The sequence below is a fragment of the Epinephelus moara genome, chromosome 13 (genome assembly GCF_006386435.1).
Source record: "Epinephelus moara isolate mb chromosome 13, YSFRI_EMoa_1.0, whole genome shotgun sequence".
NCBI lineage: Eukaryota > Metazoa > Chordata > Actinopteri > Perciformes > Serranidae > Epinephelus > Epinephelus moara.
The window spans coordinates 14631247-14650065 of NC_065518.1; the positions used below are offsets into that span (position 1 = coordinate 14631247).

At 40.9% G+C, this 18819-nt stretch overlaps 1 protein-coding gene across 1 annotated transcript in view; it reads left to right on the top strand.

Moving 5' to 3' along the window:
• The first annotated feature begins 953 nt into the window (after positions 1-953).
• qrfprb (pyroglutamylated RFamide peptide receptor b) overlaps positions 954-18819 on the top strand; it is a 26952-nt gene continuing 9086 nt past the window's right edge. The window contains exons 1-3 of the mRNA XM_050059664.1: positions 954-1405; positions 8635-8793; positions 16669-16730. Coding sequence (XP_049915621.1) covers positions 1039-1405; positions 8635-8793; positions 16669-16730 — 588 coding nt within the window. The 5' untranslated portion in view covers positions 954-1038. The remainder of the gene's footprint in view (positions 1406-8634; positions 8794-16668; positions 16731-18819) is intronic.

The following is an 18819-nucleotide window of genomic DNA, read 5'->3' on the forward strand; positions in this document are numbered from 1 at the left end:
CTGAGAGCTGGTATCCTACCCCTCGCTATTGAAGTGTGGCAGTTCACTGCTGTACCTGAAGACAATAGGACATGTAATGTCTATGATCTAAAAGAGGTTGAAAATGAATGTCACTTTATGTTTTATTGTTCACAGTATGAGGACTTAGGGGTTCCCTTGTTTGATGAAATGCAAAAACAAAAAGCTGATTTATTTTGGGCGGATGATTGTCAGAAGTTGGAGTGGTTATTTAAGACTGAGGTTTTTAAAACTGCTAATTTCATTTTCAAAGCCTGGAATAGAAGGCAATCCTTGCTCTTTAAGTGAGATATATCAATGGATTACATTAGGGTTCACTGTCCTAATCATGAGGACTGTTGTGTTTACGTTGTACTATTGTACATCTGTACTATTGTACATCTGTTTTGTATCTTGGTTGTTTCCTAATTGTATGTTTGATCATTGTTTCTGTTTTTGAGATAAAGTGTTTTATAAGCCCATAAGGGCTGGGCTTCTTTGAAGCATGACACTTAAATAAAGAAATCAAATCAAATCAAATCAAATATATCCCCTACATAATGATGTGCAAGCATAACGTATCTCTGGTTTGCAGAAACTACAAAGCCAAGATTTTTTCTGGTGATTGGGTTTATGATTGCTAAAGAAGGTATAGACCATGCTCTGTCAGTTTCATTTCCTCTGCAGTAAAGGGTGTCAGTAAGAGGTATTAAATAGTGAAATGTGATTATAATGATTTGTGTGCACTATAAATAGATTCAGAGCTAAATGTAATCACATCATGTCTGACCACAGAGGATAAAATATACATAAATCACATTGATATATATACAACGTCAGCAAAGCGGTCATTGGTCTTTCACCTGGAGTCAGCTGCACACACACACACACACACACACACACACACACGGAGCAACAGCTGAAGCAGGAGTAGCAGCAGCACGTTCAGATGATGGATGAAGGAGAAGGCACAACATCCGGACGCACTTGCAGGTCACAGAGGAGCTGTCATCTCTGAACCGACACCGAACGCGGGTCGGGATGGCGACAGCCTCAACAGACTCAGGACACGGGTCCACCAAGATAACTCCTGAGATGCTCCAGGAGATGCTCCAGAACTACAACCTGAGCCGCCAGGAGTTTATCAGCACTTACAACATCCAGCCGCTCGTCTACATCCCCGAGTTACCGTACAGCGCCAAGACCACCTTCGTGATCATGTACATGGTCATTTTCATCCTGGCGCTGACTGGAAATAGTTTGGTGATCTACATTGTTGTGAAGAAACGAGCGATTCAGACGGCGACAGATATTTTTATTTGCTCTCTGGCGGTCAGCGACCTGCTCATCACTGTGTTCTGCATGCCTTTCACCCTGCTGCAGAACATCCTGTCTGAGTGGTTCGGAGGTGAGTTTGGAAAGCGCAAAACTTACTTTTCATACTTTTTGAGACGCATAGAAATTAGACTGATTTGGACATTAAAATAAAGTCAATTTATCCGCTTGTTGGCTCTTAATAATCCGACTAAAGTTGGAAAATAAGAAAACTATTTGAAATATTGTCTTTTAAATGCATGAATTGCTAAATGCATCAGGATTTTCAAGCTTAATAATAAGAATAAACGCCATAAAATCAGAGAAAACCCCCGCGTTAAAAGTAAATGTTACATCACACAGGCTACAGAGTATTAAAATGGATTTATGTATATTAAAGTCGTGTTGAATGTACTTGATTGCACTAAAATGGCACTATTTTAAGCAAACTTGAATAAATACAACTGCATATGTGTTTTCATACATGTTGTCAGGGGCGTCATGCAAGCCAAGATTCTTGGGACACAGTTAGATGGGGGGTGGGGGTCCCTCCGCAGGAAGAAAAAAAAAAAGATTGAAATAATAAATAATAATGATATATTTTTTAAAATATAAATATATATATATTAATATTTTTAAATTTTTTGGGGGGGCAATTTGACATAATTACTTCAAAACTTCACTAAATGCGTTTTTCTAGCTCAGTAATCTCCCACTTTATGTCAGGGTTAACACAGTATATTTATTTTAGAGATTTTTGTGCTGTTATGCTTATTAAAAATGAGACCTGTTCACCCACTTCTACTGCTGCCACTGCTCTGGAAACAAAGCCAAATCTTGCCAGCATCACCCAAAAGTGCAAGAGCATAAATTTACATGAAAAGACTACATCCAAAATGCAAATTAGATAATACAGATGAGTGAGTCTGTGCTGACATCAGTGTCCTCTCCACAGCTGGAAGCTCAGACTGAGCAGTAGTAATTTCCCTGGCCTGGCCACACACACAGTGATGGAAGGAGAGGGGGGAACCAATAAGACAATAAAGCAGGGCTGTTAAAGGTGTCTTTAAAGGCAAAAGGAATCTCTAACTTTCTCCAAATCCACCTCCTGGGAGGGGGCCCTCAAAAAACGTGGCATTAAAGTTCAGTTTTGTTTTCATTTTATTATTTATAACTAAATTATAAGTGGCTGAATAATTAGTTTAGCGACTGAACTTTGTGTAATAATATAGTGGAAGCTCTCTGAGGCTCCTCTCACCCTTTAAAGGCACAAAATGGTTTAGTCCGCCACTGCACTGGGATTCGTCTCTAAACGCAGCTACAGCTGAGTGAGTGGCTGCCCATGCTGCTGGAGCATCAGTATACACTGTCATGTTATTTCCTAAAAATTCCAAAAATTAAAAGAAATAATGGAAAGGAAAAAAAAAATCTAAAGGTGCGTGACAGAAACATGGATCAAGAGAGGAAGAGCTGGGGGCTCAGAATTTGGTGCTGCACCCCTGACTGCAGTGATCATGGCACGAGCCAGCTATCTTGAAAAGCAAACTATGCCTATATTTCTCAAATGCAGATAAGCATCTATAACTAATTTCTAGTTAATTACTAGTTTCACTTTGACAGCATGTGGCTATCTGACTCTCCATCTGTGGAGCAAATGAAAAGCAAAGAGTAAATATATTCCAGGAGCACACCTAATTAACACTCCAGCAATAGACAATGTAAATGTGGCAGCCCACCACGAATAAATGAATGTGTGCAAACCCCTGCAAATAGCTTAATTGGGTACTGGTGACAATGGGGCGGATTTATTGAACTTAATTTTATGTTTATGCCTGATTGCACATGCACAAGCTCATGTATTGTTTTATACAGGGATTTTAATGCCTTTTTAGGTCTTGACCATTTTTTTTTTGCTGCATTTAAAGTGTTACACTTCAATAGTAATTGTCAATTTTGAAATGTTTACAAAGTTGCTGGGGCAAAAAATATTCTAATAATAAATAATTCATTACATTTACATTTAAGTATTTGTCACATTTTGTTTTACAAAGTTAGGGAGGCAATGTTTAAGTCAAGACTGATGTTGCCTTACTCATAAAAGAATGATTTTGTGAGGTATGATCTGACATAGTAGGAAGAATATGTTTGACTTAAATGATCAGAACTGCATATTATGAAAAAATAATACCAGTAGTAATGACATAAAACATAATTAAAAGTATTAGAAAATGCAGATATCAAAACTCGGGTGGGGCGACATACGCTGGCAACATATCAAGCAAGTCAAACTTCCATATTTTTCTTTGCACACTACTCATTATTGCATTTTTGCCTCATAGCAGCCCACACTTCTGAGGCTGATGTATTTTGGAAATTCTTCCATAACTGCATCTGTTTGCTAAATCTAAATCAAGCAGCATTTGGTTACACTTTTCAAGTGCTGAAAATAAAAAACTGTCAACAATAAATGTTAGTTTTTTATTTAAAAATTTTAAGCCCCTTTTTAACCATTTCAAGACACACTTTGGGAACAGATAGAAAGAGTACTGTAGGTCTTGTGAATATGTCCCAGAGTGTAGAAGGTAGCTTCCTGTATTTTTCAGATGGATAAAGTTTCATAGATAAAAAGGAAGCCAAATAAGGACTGCCTTTTAAGGTCCTGAAATAACAGAATTGTGTTATTAATGGTTTGTTAAAGGGGAAACTTTGCCAATTTTTATCCAGCTCTGTATCATGGCACTATGGACAATGTGTGCAGATAAGCAGCTTTTGGCGTCCTCCCTTGCCGCAAGCTCCCGGAGCCCCGTTCATCTGCCGGAAGAAGTCTGCTTGGTGACACAAACTGCGTCATTGAAGTCTGCCAGCAAATGAGCGGGGAGGTCTTGGTGCCCGCTTCACAAAAGAGAGCCAAATGCTGTTCATTTGCAGACAGTGCGCACTTTTCCCACACTGTGATGACACAGAGCTGGTTGACAATCAGCAGTCTGAGAGACCACTGTTTCATGTCATGAGGAATCAGTCAGTCAGCTTGGTGGAGTGGGCGGTCTGGACCCAGGTAAAAATGTTTACTGATGATAATGAACTGCATTTTGGAGAAATTAGATACTTCCTCCATCACGGAAGACCTTCAGTGTGGTACAAACACAAACCAGAAAACTCAAGTGATGATAATTACAGGTTGAAAAGAGCAACGGGACCTGATAAGTAACATAAACATCCTGTGCGCACAAAGTAATGAACGTGGCTGTAGGGTTTGGATTAGACTTGCACCGATTAATCGGCAGTGCTCTGAATCGGGCCGGTTTTCACATGATCGACCATTACCTGTGACCGGCCGGTCAGTCTAAAATATGCCGACTTAAAACACCGGTCAGATTTCCTCCACGCCGCAGCAGCAGCGCACACACACGCACATGTGCAACTCATGGCTTGGGCAATGTGAGGAAGTGAAACATGGGCGGCCTCTCATCTTAATCATTCACGCAAGGCAAGCACATATTTTCTTTTAGCACAGGTTTAAATTATAATGACTTAATGCATACCTAGTAGGCTAGTTGGCCTCTTGAACCGGACATCTAGAAGAAATCCGCAATTTGCCAAAGCCAACCTTGCACATTACACACTCACGAACGTTAGCTAACATTAATGCTCCTGCTATGGGACTGCCAGTTCCGCCTCCATCTTCGTCGTTAGCAACACCAGCAGCCTCAGCCCGTCGACCAACGCCGCGACCCAACAGGTCGGTTATTTTGGAGCACTTTGCTGCCTCTTCTTGTAAAGATTTAGGTTTTTTAATTCAAGTTTTTTCCATGCCACCCTTTCTTTTTTTGCCGGCTTTATCCATGTTTTCAGCACTAACAGTCAAACTAGCCTGGTCTGCCATGAGTAATGACTGATAACCGCGGCTGAGCCAATCAGATTTCAAGAAAAACGAGAGCCTCTTTCGTATTGGAAGAGGCCGCTTTTATCTCCTCCTTCATTTATCAAAACATAAGATTGACACCTACGTTCCCTCTGAACATCTCCCAGCAAACAAACAACACGGGAGGGACACGCATTGCAGCACTGACTGCTAGCAACTAGCTTGACATTCACTAGTCTTTTTTTTTTGGTGACTGGCCCATTGGGATTCGCCCCAAACGTCCTGATGGCCAATCCGCCATTGCACAGAGCAGAAAAAGTCCCATATCCCTCGCCAAACGTGCAGCAGACTGCTGGGTAACAAAGGAGTTGCACAGGTGCAGCAGATTCCAGTGACTGCAGCAGCAGAACAGAGGAGACACTCAACTTGTCCCCCTCCTTCTCACACTCTACACTGATCTCTCACCTGGCTTTTCTACCCCGAGTCTTCTCCCACACCACTGAAATCATTGTGACACTCCCACACTAACTTTAAAACATATACTGTATCTGCAATTTAACATGACGTACACTTAATATACACAATGCAAATGACTTAAGCACTAATACAGATAAACTGAAGAAATACCAAACATAAGCCAAACTTGGCAAAATATCCCCTCTAACCCCTCCCCTCTCTCTTCCCTGATCCTTCAACTCAGAATTCAAATAATAACATGCTTTCATGTTGTATTATTGGAGTAAATATGCTTTTTAGGTTTTATGATATTTCAGGTAGTACAGCGTAAAGCAAATGTGCCCCTTGTGTGAAGTCCTCTGCTCTAATGAACCATTCAGAGCTGGTGGATGGTGGGAACAGCCGGGTTTATTCGCCTCGTGGAAAACCCTACTCCTCATAACTCTGGGATAAATAGCAAAAGACAACAGTGATAAGACACCTAGTGTGGACAACCCACTCATGCTTTATCTCACGGAAAATCCTCTGTAGCTCTGAAAATTACCCATAATCCTCAGCTATTTACTACTTCACTTAGATACTGAGTTTTGACAGCAGGTGGCACTGTCGCTCCTTCAAACTGAATATAATCTGAATTTAAAACATCTCAACACCATAGATACACCGATCAGCCAAAACATTAAAACCACTGACAGGTGAGCATTTTGTTACAATGCAATGTTTTGCTGAGAAACCGTTGGTCCTGGCATTCATGTGGATACCACCTGACACGTTCCACCCAAACAAACACCGTTGCAGACCAAGGACACCCCCAAGCAATGGCACCCTACAATGGCAGTGGCCCCCTCCACAGCAGGACAATGCACCATGCCACACCGCAAAAGCTGCTCAGGAATGGCCTGGGGAATGTGACAAAGAGCTCAAGACATCAACCTGGCCTCCAAATTCCCCGGATACCATCTTGCTTTAGTATTCGTGGTACATGCTGGTACAGCAGAGACACCCGCGAACCATGGTGGGGCCTCCTTGGTTCAGACTTGGCTCTGACTTGTCGAGACATGGACACAGGACCTCTGGGAGTGTCCTGTGGTGTCTGGCACCAGGGCATTGGCAGAAGATCCTTTGAGTCCTGTGGGTTACGAGGTGGGGTAGCAGCACATTCCACAGATGCTCGATCGGGTTGGGATTTGGGGAATTTGGAGGCCAGGTCAACACCTTGAGGTCTTTGTCACGTTCCTTGGGTCAATCCTGAACAGTTTTTGGGGTGTGGCATGAGGCCACATGAATGCCAGGGCCAAAGGTTTCCCTGCAGAACATTATATTGTAACAAATAATTTATGTTATTCACTTCATCTGTCAGTGGTTTTAATGTTTTGGTTGATCTGTGTATATCTTAGACCAACCGGGTCTCACTCCGAAGTTGTCAAAATCCGGCGCTTGGGCAGTGACTTGCAGTGTCAGACACCAACGAAAAAAGCCGTCCTTTAATGTCGTTATGTTACGCGGCTGGTCGCCATTATAGTTTAATGGTGCTTGTTGGCATCAAGGGGAAAGAAAAAGACCTTCACCTGGGAGGCCAGTGTTCGCGTCCCTTAAGATTATAAAGCCAAACCCTATTAATTCTTCTTAACCCAACCACGTTCGTTAGTTGTTGTAGGAAACAAATGTCAGTTCCGATGCACCGATGTAGTGCATTTGCAGACTGTATGTAAACATTAAATTTCCTGTGAAAACGGAATGGTAATTTGAAAGGAGGCAATGCATGAAACGGGCAGAACTTCACCTGGCATCCCAGAATGACCAACGCACCCAGGGGACCTTTCACGTCGTGTCTGGACGTGGAAAGTCCATGACCAAATGTCAATATGTGAAAAGGTCAGAGTGAGAATGTGTTGTTTAGACCGACAAAATGAATAGAATTTGTGGAATAGGTTTAAAAAGGAATTAAAAATGTGGTATACACTTAATTAATTTAAAATATATCCAAAATGAAGGTAATTAACAAATATAAAGCCTATTCCAGCTGACATTGGGCGAGAGGCAGGGTACACCCTGGACAGATCGCCAGACTATCGCAGGGCTGACACATAGAGACAGACAACCATTCACACTCACATTCACACCTACGGACAATTTAGAGTCACCAATTAACCTGCATGTTTTTGGACTGTGGGAGGAAGCCGGAGAACCCGACGAAAATCCATACTGACATGGGAAGAGCATGCAAACTAAACCTTCAGACTACACTGTTTCAGTCAACGAAACTTGCTATGGTTTGTCACTGCTTCAAAAGTAATGACTTATTCTTGTTATGCTTTGTTTTTCCTCCTAGGTGAATTTGAGTTGTGTAAATTGGGAATTATATATAATTTAGTTGTTGTCATATTACAGTATAGTAGATTGTGTAAATTGTTGTAAATGACTGCATTACATTACATTCAGATGCCTTTTTGTCACTGTGTCCACCAGGTGGACTCCTGACATTACAAAGCCACTCTTCTACAGCCTCTACAAAGAGCTGAGTCAAAACATCTTTGCCTCAGCATCAACAGAAACTTTGCAGATAGAATATTATCACATGGCCATCAGGGTGGATTTCATTGTATTTAACAGTTCACAACATTATCACCATCACATTATCACAACAGGGAAACTTTATAGAGATGTAGCTAACAGCTGATGTTCAGTGTATCATGGCAATAGAGGGTCAGCTCAAAGCATGTGCTCCTATTAGACTTGGTCACAATTAGTTCAGGGTGATGTGGGTCTTACAGACAGTGCGCATTTCCTCCTGGGTTTCAGCGCTCTGCTTCATTAGCTGTGAAATTTGTGTGCAAGAGTAATCAGAGATGATCGTTTTGCTATTTTAATGAAACAGGCAGATGAAAAAGGACGAGGGAGCTCGCCTCCAGTCTCTCATCAAACAGTAAGAATGATGTGATATTTAATAGAAATGTCTTCTTCTGTTTCTCAGAACCTCTTTGTTTCTTCTGTTTTTCATGCAGGGGTTCTGGTTTGCAAGACAGTTCCTTTTGTGCAGACTACAGCCATTGTGACAGGCATCCTCACAATGACCTGCATTGCCATTGAGAGATACCAGGGCATTGTGTTCCCACTGAAGATGAGGAGGCACTACTCGTCTAAAAGGGCTTACAAGATGCTAGGTATTCCATGTTTGCAAGAGTGGCTTATTATGTTTTAGAGGTGTGGATGTCTTTGTGTGTTTCAGGAAACCTGTGTTTTGTGAGCAGGATAAAGGCTGCACGGATTTATCAAAAGTAAATACCCACTGTGTTAAGCCTCTTTTGTATGGCTTTGAGAAAGTACAAGTGTGTACCTTGTGTACCCTGCGTTTCCTCTGCTTGTTATGCCAAATTAAAACTTTGTTTTTGTGAGATCCAATTAAAGCTGGATTTATACATGTGAGATTCGGTTAGTGTGTACTCCAGCCCAGTGTGCTGAAAGCTGACTGGTTGATCAAACTTATTATCAGTGGGTTTGAGACAGAGACAAAAGACTATAAGCCCTGTTTCCAATGAGCAGTCCAGTTCAGTTCAGTTCGTTATGCCTTTTTTCCATTTCCAATGTGAGAAATTGTGGATGGTGCCAATGGAACAGTTCCTTTCTGTCCGTATTTTTGGTCCCCCCTCTGTTGGGGTACCTAGCACCCAAATCTGGTACTAAAAGGTGGGGCTAGGGGGCGTCGGTGGATTAGTGGATAGAGCAGGCGCCCCATGTACAAAGGCTTTGTCCTTGCTGCAGTGGCCCAGGTTCAATTCCATGCCTTGCTACATGTCAATCCCCCTCTCTCCCTCCCTCACGCATAACTGTTCTATCGATTAAAGGCAAAAACACCCAAAAAATAATAATAATAAAAAAAGGTGGAGCTGTGAACACTGCAGTCCGTTGATTCATCAATAGCGGATGGTCACTCTGCTCAGGGCTGAGTTGTGGCTGGTTTTGAGGCTCATGTAACCACTGTTCATACTGTGGAGAGTTTTACATATATTCGTAGACTGTAACTACAAAATGAAAGGATGTTTTGCTGCCTCACTGCAGCTGGAGTCGGAGAAAAAAAAAATTTGATTTATGGTGGAACGTTTATTTGTAATGTTACTCAGTGAGCCTTTAATTTCACTGTGACAACTTTGACCATTACTTTAGTTTCTATTGACTCTCTTGGATGACACAGACTTTTGATAATGAGTGAATCTTCAAGCGTTTAAAAATATATATTAATTTCGACTGGATTATGTGACCTGCATATATTCAAATCCTCGCTCAGAGAAAAAAAAAACATCGTGGAGCGTAGTTCCTGTGGGCTCCAGCAACACTAAACCCCTGAGCTTGCCTGAGAAGAACTAAATGCACAAACCCGCTATTTCTAAATATCCCATGGAGAGAGACTCTCACTGCAGCCTGTTTTGTGGACGATAAACAAGGTGCAGACTGATAAAGGAGGAAATACAGTGAGTGACAACAACCCTGCCCACATTTAAGAGTATTGTTTGTGGTGGAAACGCTAGGGTCTAGGTACCATGTCTGAAGGGTTACTTTTGGTTCCAAAGGTAAATGCCAGTGGCATATTTCCATTGGCTTTTTCTGCAGGTTTTGTTCAGCAGAATAATCTTTACAAATAAACACCACTTTTGTAATTTTTTTTAAACCTACATGCAATCTAAAAAAAGTAAAGTAAAAAGCAAATGTTAGGCTATAACTGAACTACACCATGGTCGCATCACTTCAACATCCCTTCTACATCAAGGCTGTAAAGCCATGTTTCTCTAGTCTCACTTAGCCACTTGTTAGCAACCATCTTTTTTAAGACAGAAGCTTCAGAATTTGTTGACATATTTTATGTTGAAGAGCAAAACATGAAAATCGCACAAGCTTGTTTTAATCACAGACCTTATTTCAGACATCTAATAAAAATCCCATTCAAAATACCCATTCACTTTGAGACGAGGGAACCAGAGGTGCTAAAATGTGAACTCATTCATGCACCACTCCATACCCAAAAGTAAGATGAACTATGAAAGAGAAAACTGCTGTGCACATTCGCCCACGTACAGAAGGAGAAGCATGTTCCGGTCTTAATGTCTTGAACGTTGGGGGCAGGATGTTGGGATGTTATCAACAACAAACAGAGAACAACAACAATGACAGAAAGCTCTCTCTTTGCTATAATGTCCACATTAGAGTCTCATAAGAGTCTTGACTCATTTAGTCTTCTTTTTGTTGTGTGAAATTGGAAGGTTTTAAGGAAAATATTTCCTTTTTATATCTAGATGTAGATCTGGCCCTGATTTGCTGTCTTAGGTTACACTTTTTGATACTGCAGGTACACAGAAACTACACAGGCGAGTATGTGAACAGTGCTGCTTGTGTCACATGCATGTTCATAGAAAGCAAGTCAGCAATGGCTGTACATACGTTCAGGGTTATTGTCATATAGTATTCCAGGCTGTTCTCATGCACTGTTTGTACATTTTCCTACGAAAAGTAATGCACTAAAATTCATAGAAGATTGTGTACAAAAATCCTGCAACAGTGCTTTGAAACAGCCGAGGGAAACCAGAGAGTGCATCTTTAGGTCCTTCTGCAGAGGCTTCCACATATAAGGAGCTGCAGACATAAATGCTTGGTTGCCAAACTCTGTACATATCCTCGGTATAGACCGTAAAAACATGTTCTGAGAACGGAGAGCATAGCATTTTCAATTTGCTTAACATACACACATAGATATGCTGGAAGTCGGCCAAGAGTAGCTTTGAAAACAAGATAATACCATGAAAAAGCAGCTTACAGTTTGTAATTAACGTCAATGCACCATGGTACAGAGTCCACAGCATGCAATCACTGGGTGGGTGCATTCATATATAATACATCCCCATAATCATGCGCAGTCAGTTTTGGCCAAGAAAGAGAAACAGTTTCTATATCTAAAATAAAAACCCAGTTTCAGGTTCAGCTTTTTTTTTCTTTCGTTACGAGTAGTTCAGTGTGTGGCTTAAAAGAAAGACAACCATCCAACACAATGCCCAGATATTTATAGGATGAAACGCACTCTATGCTCTTGTGCTGAGGTGTAACAATAGTTGGGAGACATGAAAGCTTCACCTTGGCCTTTGTGAATAACATGCACGTTGTTCTGTCAGCGTTCAAGATGAGCTAAAGACTGAACAGGAACTGTTGAACAGCACTGAATGCTAGTTGAAGCTGGGAGAGGGCCTGAGTCTGAGCAGCAACAGAGCAATAAATAACTGTGTCATCAGCATACAGATGAACACATGCATCATGTACATTATGACAGAGGTTATTTAAGTGAACACTTACACATGGCAATAAATAAAGGAAGTATAGGTGAATGGCAAAAACAAAAAAATGGGAAAGGAAAAACAGTGCTGTCTTAATAACAACAAACGAAGCTGAAACTAAACTTCAACTTGCCTGAACACTGCAGCTCCAATGACGTCGCTTAGGTGAGACAAAGTAAATTACTATCTCAGAACAAAGCAAGCAAATTTGTAACGTAAAAGACAATCAAATCTATGACACCGTGGGCTTCTATCTTATATTCATACTCTTTGATAACCAGGAATAGCTACAGATAGCTACCTATTTTGCAAGGGTTGATGTAATTCCTTTGTGCTGTAAATGGAGCCTTCATTTTCCCAGCAGATCATACCTGTTGGCAGACAGAATGGCCGACAGTGTAGTGAAAGCGGGGCTTATAGGAAACCAATCTAATCACTGAGCGCGTTTACATGCACACTAATAAACCGATCATTATCTGATTTCTGGAGTTACCTGATTATACAAGTGGTCATGTAAACAGCATAATCCGATAGGCACACCTAGCTTTTTCCCCAATAGTCAGATTATTCGGTGCATGTATACCCTTTAATCTGGTTTCTTTCGGGTTTTGCTATTTTATACTCCCACTCACTACATTTTAGAGGGAAATATTGTACTTTCTACTCCACTACGTTAATCTGACAGCTTTTGTTTCCTTTCAGATAAAGATTTTACATAAAATAATATATTTTTATATTCTCAGTGTTTAAATTGTCACTTTTATTTTATCTTACTTGGCTCCACATTGATAAACTACACATTAGAATGCTCTCACATGTATTTGTTAATGATAAAAACAAACAGTACTGTAAGAATATAAGCTGTCAGCATGATGAGTGCTTTATTTTGCAAATATATGACTTGCGTACTTTTCGAGGTTTTTCAAGGATATGAGTACCTACTGTAACAGGAAGTTTGAGTTTTATGTCATGTACTTGAGGAGAAATCCAACTGAAGGACTGAATCATGTAAACCAGGTTTTTCTGATTGTCAGATTATTGAAGTGCACGTAAACGCGTCAAATCGGATTATTACCATTACCTGATTATTCCCAGTTATCTGATTATTGTGCGCATGTAACCGTGCTCACTGATGGTGTGATTATTCTATAGCCACCACATTGTGCAATCAACATTTACTTAAGTTAAGTTAAAGCAAAAAACTTGTCTATTTCTGCTTTAATTACAAAATGTTAGGGTTTCTTGCCAAAAATGTGTATGTCAAGATTTTTTTTTTAAACACAAAAACAAATTCCTCACACCAGAAACTGCTCCTTTTGGAAATTTTAATCATATCACCACATGTGACGTTTTGATAGGTGAGAAGATAAGATGAGGAGACACACTTCTATATATACAACCAATGGTGTGGTAACACATGTAGCGATACAGAAGCCGAGTACAACACACTGTAAAACCAGTACAAAATACATCATAGGAATACAATACATTTACAAAAAAATACATTAACAAAAAATACATTTACAAAAATGCCGTTATTGCCTAGAGTATCACCTCGAATATTACATGACTGAAACAGCTGAGAAAAAAAACATCACAATGACATGCAAATTTAAGGTGCCTCTTATACTGCAAAAAGTAGTCTCATTAAGAAATATCACAGTGATGTAATAAACAAATCTTGAGCAACATATAAACATCCCTCCCATATGAGTTAGAGCAGAAAACTTGTCTATTTTTGATAACAAAATTTTAGTGTTTCTCGTCAAAAAAAAAGTGGGTCCATGTCATTGGTCCGACAACCCATTAGTCCGACTTCCCGTTGTTCCGATATGTGATTATACTAGGCTATACTGTATTTGTGTACCATAGAGGATCAGCAAATGGAACAAAAGTAGGCTACTGGTCAAGATACAAGTGTCATAGAGAGGAGAGAATGAAAAACCATAACCTCCTGATATTAACTCTGGGGTCGGGGTTGTGTGGGGAGCTTTCCGCGGTGCTGAACGGCTCCCGGCGGGCGTATTTCTGCCTTGATGGTGCACCGCGACCGGCTCTGGGTCAGCTGGGAAAGGCTTGAGGTGAAGTAGGCTCACGGCTTATGTGTTTGTCACTTTCTTTTTCATTTTAACCCACACCATGATCTTTTCCTAACCCTAACCAAGTGGGTTTTGTGCTTAAACCTAACCAGACCTTAACCACAGGGCATCATGATAATTTCGGAACAACGGGACTTCAGAACAATGGGTTTAATATGGTCGGAACAATGGGATGTCGGACCAATGGGTTGTCGGAATAATGGGCTGTCGGACCAATGGGCAGACCCCAAAAAACTTTATGTCAAAGATTTCTTTTCACAACCTGAAATATCAGTATTAGTCGTAAGTTATTTCTCAGGCTCAATTAGAAGTGAGAACAAAACCAAATTGTCTCATTGAACTCCACAACAGAATGACAAGTGTGAGCTCTTAACTTAGTCATTTGAAATGGTGAGTCAAAACCTCCATGAATAATATACAGTGGGTCTCGTTTATTTAACATGTTAGTAATTCTGTGAGTAGATTTGCACATAAAATAAACCTTGGTACTAAAAACCTACACCAGATTTATGAATGCCCTGGGAAACTCAGATTTGATTGTAAAACACAAAAGGCAAGAAAAATTAATAATGAAATACAGCGCAGGGAAAAGCAAAAACCCAGAGGGCTTTTCTTGAGGCCTCCGTCTAATAAAATTGCCACAAAGTTATTAAGAACTTCAAAATACAGTAAAGAACAAAACATAAAATAACACGAGTGATAACAACCAACTTATAGCAAAATATGTTTGTTTGTAACAACAACAAAGTGCCATATATGGCTGAAATAATTACTATGGATAGGTACATTCTGTCAACCTGCGAGCATGGAGCAAAAAAAGAAAGAAAGAAAAACTTTTCCACACTGAGATTGAAGCTAATTTGAGATAAGTGGGGTTGTTAGTAGTGGTGTGACAGGGACAGGTAAATCAAAGGCCCGAAAGCGGTAAGGCGTGCCATTAACTCTGTGTCCTCTGTTGTAAGAACCATCCAATTGAAATGGTTTGATATGAAACTTCCCAGTCACAGCTCTCTGCTGCAGATGAGCACATTGCTTGCATCATTAGAGAGACCACTCTGTCAGGGTAGACAGGGACATGCGTCCACTGGAGCAGTCAATAGGAAATTTAGAAGGTATGGTGATGTGCACTGTATAAAGTTCCCTGCTGGAAGATGGTTGACGTCACAGTACAGCCTCTTATTCTGCCTCAGAGACTTTGTGCACATGCTCATTCAATTACAGAGTTTACTATGTGAATAGTTAATTCCCTTCACATGGCTGGTCTGTTCTGTCCTTATTGTCTGTATCCTTTGTTACAGCACTGTCATAGCATGTCATACACCACTCACATCAGTAACATTGTACCAGCCAAAATTGCCTTCTTCAATTCTGGAAGTCTGGAAACAAATGCATGTTTGGAATAAATGTTTCATCCGAGGGAGGGAAGTTGGCCAGACTATACTCACCCCGCTGCTGTCTACGTACGTGTTGTATTAAGTGTTAAAGCGCTATTCATTTTGACAGCCATCACTGATAGCTTTGTGTTTCGTCAATAACGTGGGTCTCGCAGTCTCACCACGCAAATAGAAGATACATTTGTGAAATTCTCTCTGCTGATTGAATCAAGTGGGATCGGGATGTCAGAAATGTAGAAAACACATGTATTAAGATGATTTAAATAAACCCATTCACATTTTTAAGAGCCCTAATTTGATGTTTAAACCTTCTTAATGCCAATTTATTTAGCTAAATGTGTTATATATGACTAGCAATATTTATGTGCAATCCTTATTTCGAGAAGCACCACGAGCAGTCAGAAGCAGGTATAGATATTGTTAGTAACTACGAAAAGATCGAAGCTAAGATATTGATGAATGCCGAAATACATATTGAGGATAGCGTTAGTTCAGGCAGGACACGATGTCAAGCTCAGCTCACATCCCAGCTACATCAGCTGATCTCAAACAGTCCAATCAACTAATGGAGTCAGCTGATAGATCACATGATTTCTTTCTATGCAACCAATTGGTGAATCTCATTCAAAGCGCCCTATTTAAACTGCTCTGGCCTGCCTACTGTTGCTGCTTCCTCTGCAAGCTGCTTTGCAACCTGCCCCCACCCCAGCTCCTCCTTTTCATGCTGTGTCTGACTTATCAGCGCCATTTCTGTTTGTCATTGATGCTGCTCTGTTCTGTTCTCAGGGGTCTTTACTGCTGCTCTCCCTGCCTTAGGCTTTCCTTGTTTGCAGATGGAAGGGCAGGGAGGTGTGCTCTCTCTGCCTTAGGCAGTCCAGGTGGGCATGCAGAAGGGCATACTTTTTAGAAGAGGCTCTCTGCGTATGCCCGAAAAAAAGACAGAGAGGCCTTTCCGCCAGATATAATACTGCCAATGAAAATAAAGTTTTCTATGACTGAAGTGTTCCTGACTGAAGTAAATTTCCTTGCAGAGACTTGGCATGATTGATAGTGTGTGAATTATGTAAAAGAGGAATTTAATTATGCAGCAGCTGTGCCTCTGGTTTGACATTGGTCACACACAGGTTCATCCTTGAATATCACCAGCAGCTACTGTTTGTTTCAAACTGTAAGGTTTTATCTGCAGATTGTATCTGTTTATCAATGTTTTGCTTGTCTGTATCCTGCAGGGCTGGTATGGGTCGCTTCGGTGATAGTGGGCTCTCCAATGCTGTTTGTGCAACAGCTAGAGGTAAGCACTTGAAGCACCATGTCACACAATTCCTTTCACTGGGTTAAAAAAACTGATTCAGCGCAGGAGGGCATATAATTGTTTTAAATATCAAGATCCAGAAAGACAGTTCAACATTATCTTGTAACTTTCAGTCCTCCAGATATGTCCCAAAATGCTCCAAATGCTCACCCTCAAACTTTGTGATTTGCTTTTTAAGCTGACCTGCTACAGTTTCTGGATGTCATGGACCCAGTGCCCAGTGAAAACAAACAAATCATGCACTGAGAGGATGAGAACTTCTAGCTAGCTTTTTAGCTTGCTGTTTAGTATACCATATAATCCTTCGAAAATGCTGTCACCTCTTAAATTCCAGTCCCTCTGTATTAGTGTTGTGTCAGAAATCAATTTCATGCCACCGGGCCGGTGATGGTTTTAAGTTACTAAATTGTTGCACATTTGAAGGGCTAATAAGGTCATGGAAGACTTAGCAAAGCCATAGAGTTCAACAGTGTTGTTTTTCCAGGCCTGGACAAGTCATGGAATTTTGTAATTAAAGTAATTGTCACACTAATCTTGCGTAAATAACCTTGTGATGTAACAGCAAATTTATTTTCTGTACTTGTCGACATTAATGCGTGACGTTTTGTTTACTATTAGGTACGTTTCTTCATTTCTTCCCTGTCTATCCTTTCATGTGTGACAGAATTATGTTTGAACAGAGTTTGAATCTGATATGTTTGAATACGGGGCGGCACGGTGGTGGTTAGCACTGTCGCCTCACAGCAAGAGGGTTCCCGGTTCGATCCCGGGTGTGGGGAGTTTGCATGTTGTCCCCGTGTCAGCGTGGGTTCTCCCCGGGTACTCCGGCTTCCTCCCACAGTCCAAAGACATGCAGGTTAATTGATGACTCTAAATTGTGTGTCAGCCCTGTGATAGTCTGGCGACCTGTCCAGAGTGTACTTCGCCTCTCACCCAATGTCAGCTGGGTTAGGCTCCAGCCCCCCCGTGACCCCCAAGAGGACAAGTGGTTAGAAAATGGATGTTTGGATGGATGTTTGAGTATGGCTGGCAAGTGGGATTTAACATGTAGGCTCATGAATCCCAAAGTTTCTATACCTAACTTTTTACCACCTGTGCATAACAAACATATTTACAGAACAAAGAAGAAAGACATTATGATACAAACAACACAAAGCAAACTCAAGCTGTCATATTGGTATTGGGAGGATGAAGTGAGTGAGTAAAACAGTATAAAGAGGAATCGGCTCTGAATGAACTGCAGAAACGCAGACCCGGTTTTATGGAATGGGGTCAGGCTGTTGCCTTAGGGTTGCTGAGAGCTTTTCTAAGTTTGCGTGGTCCGTCAACAGATTGAGCCAGTGGGTTATTGGTAATTTCTTTTTGTTTTTCCAGTTGAGTAATCTTTTAGAAGTCTTTTTTGGCCAAAGTTATTGCTATCAAAATGAAAGTCTTGAGATGGTGTGGGATTGTGAGTGAGGAGAGATCACCTAAAAGCTCTCCCATGATCCTGACCAAAACCGTTCAACAGGTGTGCAGAGCCAGAATGCATGGAAGTGGTTGTCTGTTGCAGTGGGACAGTGTGTTCAGGTGTTGTTATCAGTGAAGCCCATTAAGTGCATTTTGTTGCTACTACTGCTTTTACATTGTGCTACATTTTTGAGATTATTTAAAGTTGTTGCCCAGAGGACCAATGCACACTGATTTAATTTCAACTGCTCTGAAAGCCGAGCATGGTGAAATTAACCAGTGGGTTAACAGAACTGTTGGCTGTCACTCCCCCTCTTTGGGAGCTCTACTGCTCCATGTCTGCAGACCACCAATTATAATGTCATGAACATTTGGAGCAAAATGTACTATACAGCTCTGTTCGTGTTACACACCGTGAATGGCCTTGAAAATGCTATTATGGGTCCTTGAACAGGAAGCTTTAAGTACTATGTTTAACATACACCGATCAGCCAAAACATTAAAACCACTGACAGGTGCAAACATGGCTCAGGAATGGCCCAAGGAATGTGACAAAGACCTCAAAGTGTCAGCCTGGCCTCCAAATTCCCCAGATCCCAATCTGAATGAGCATCTGTGG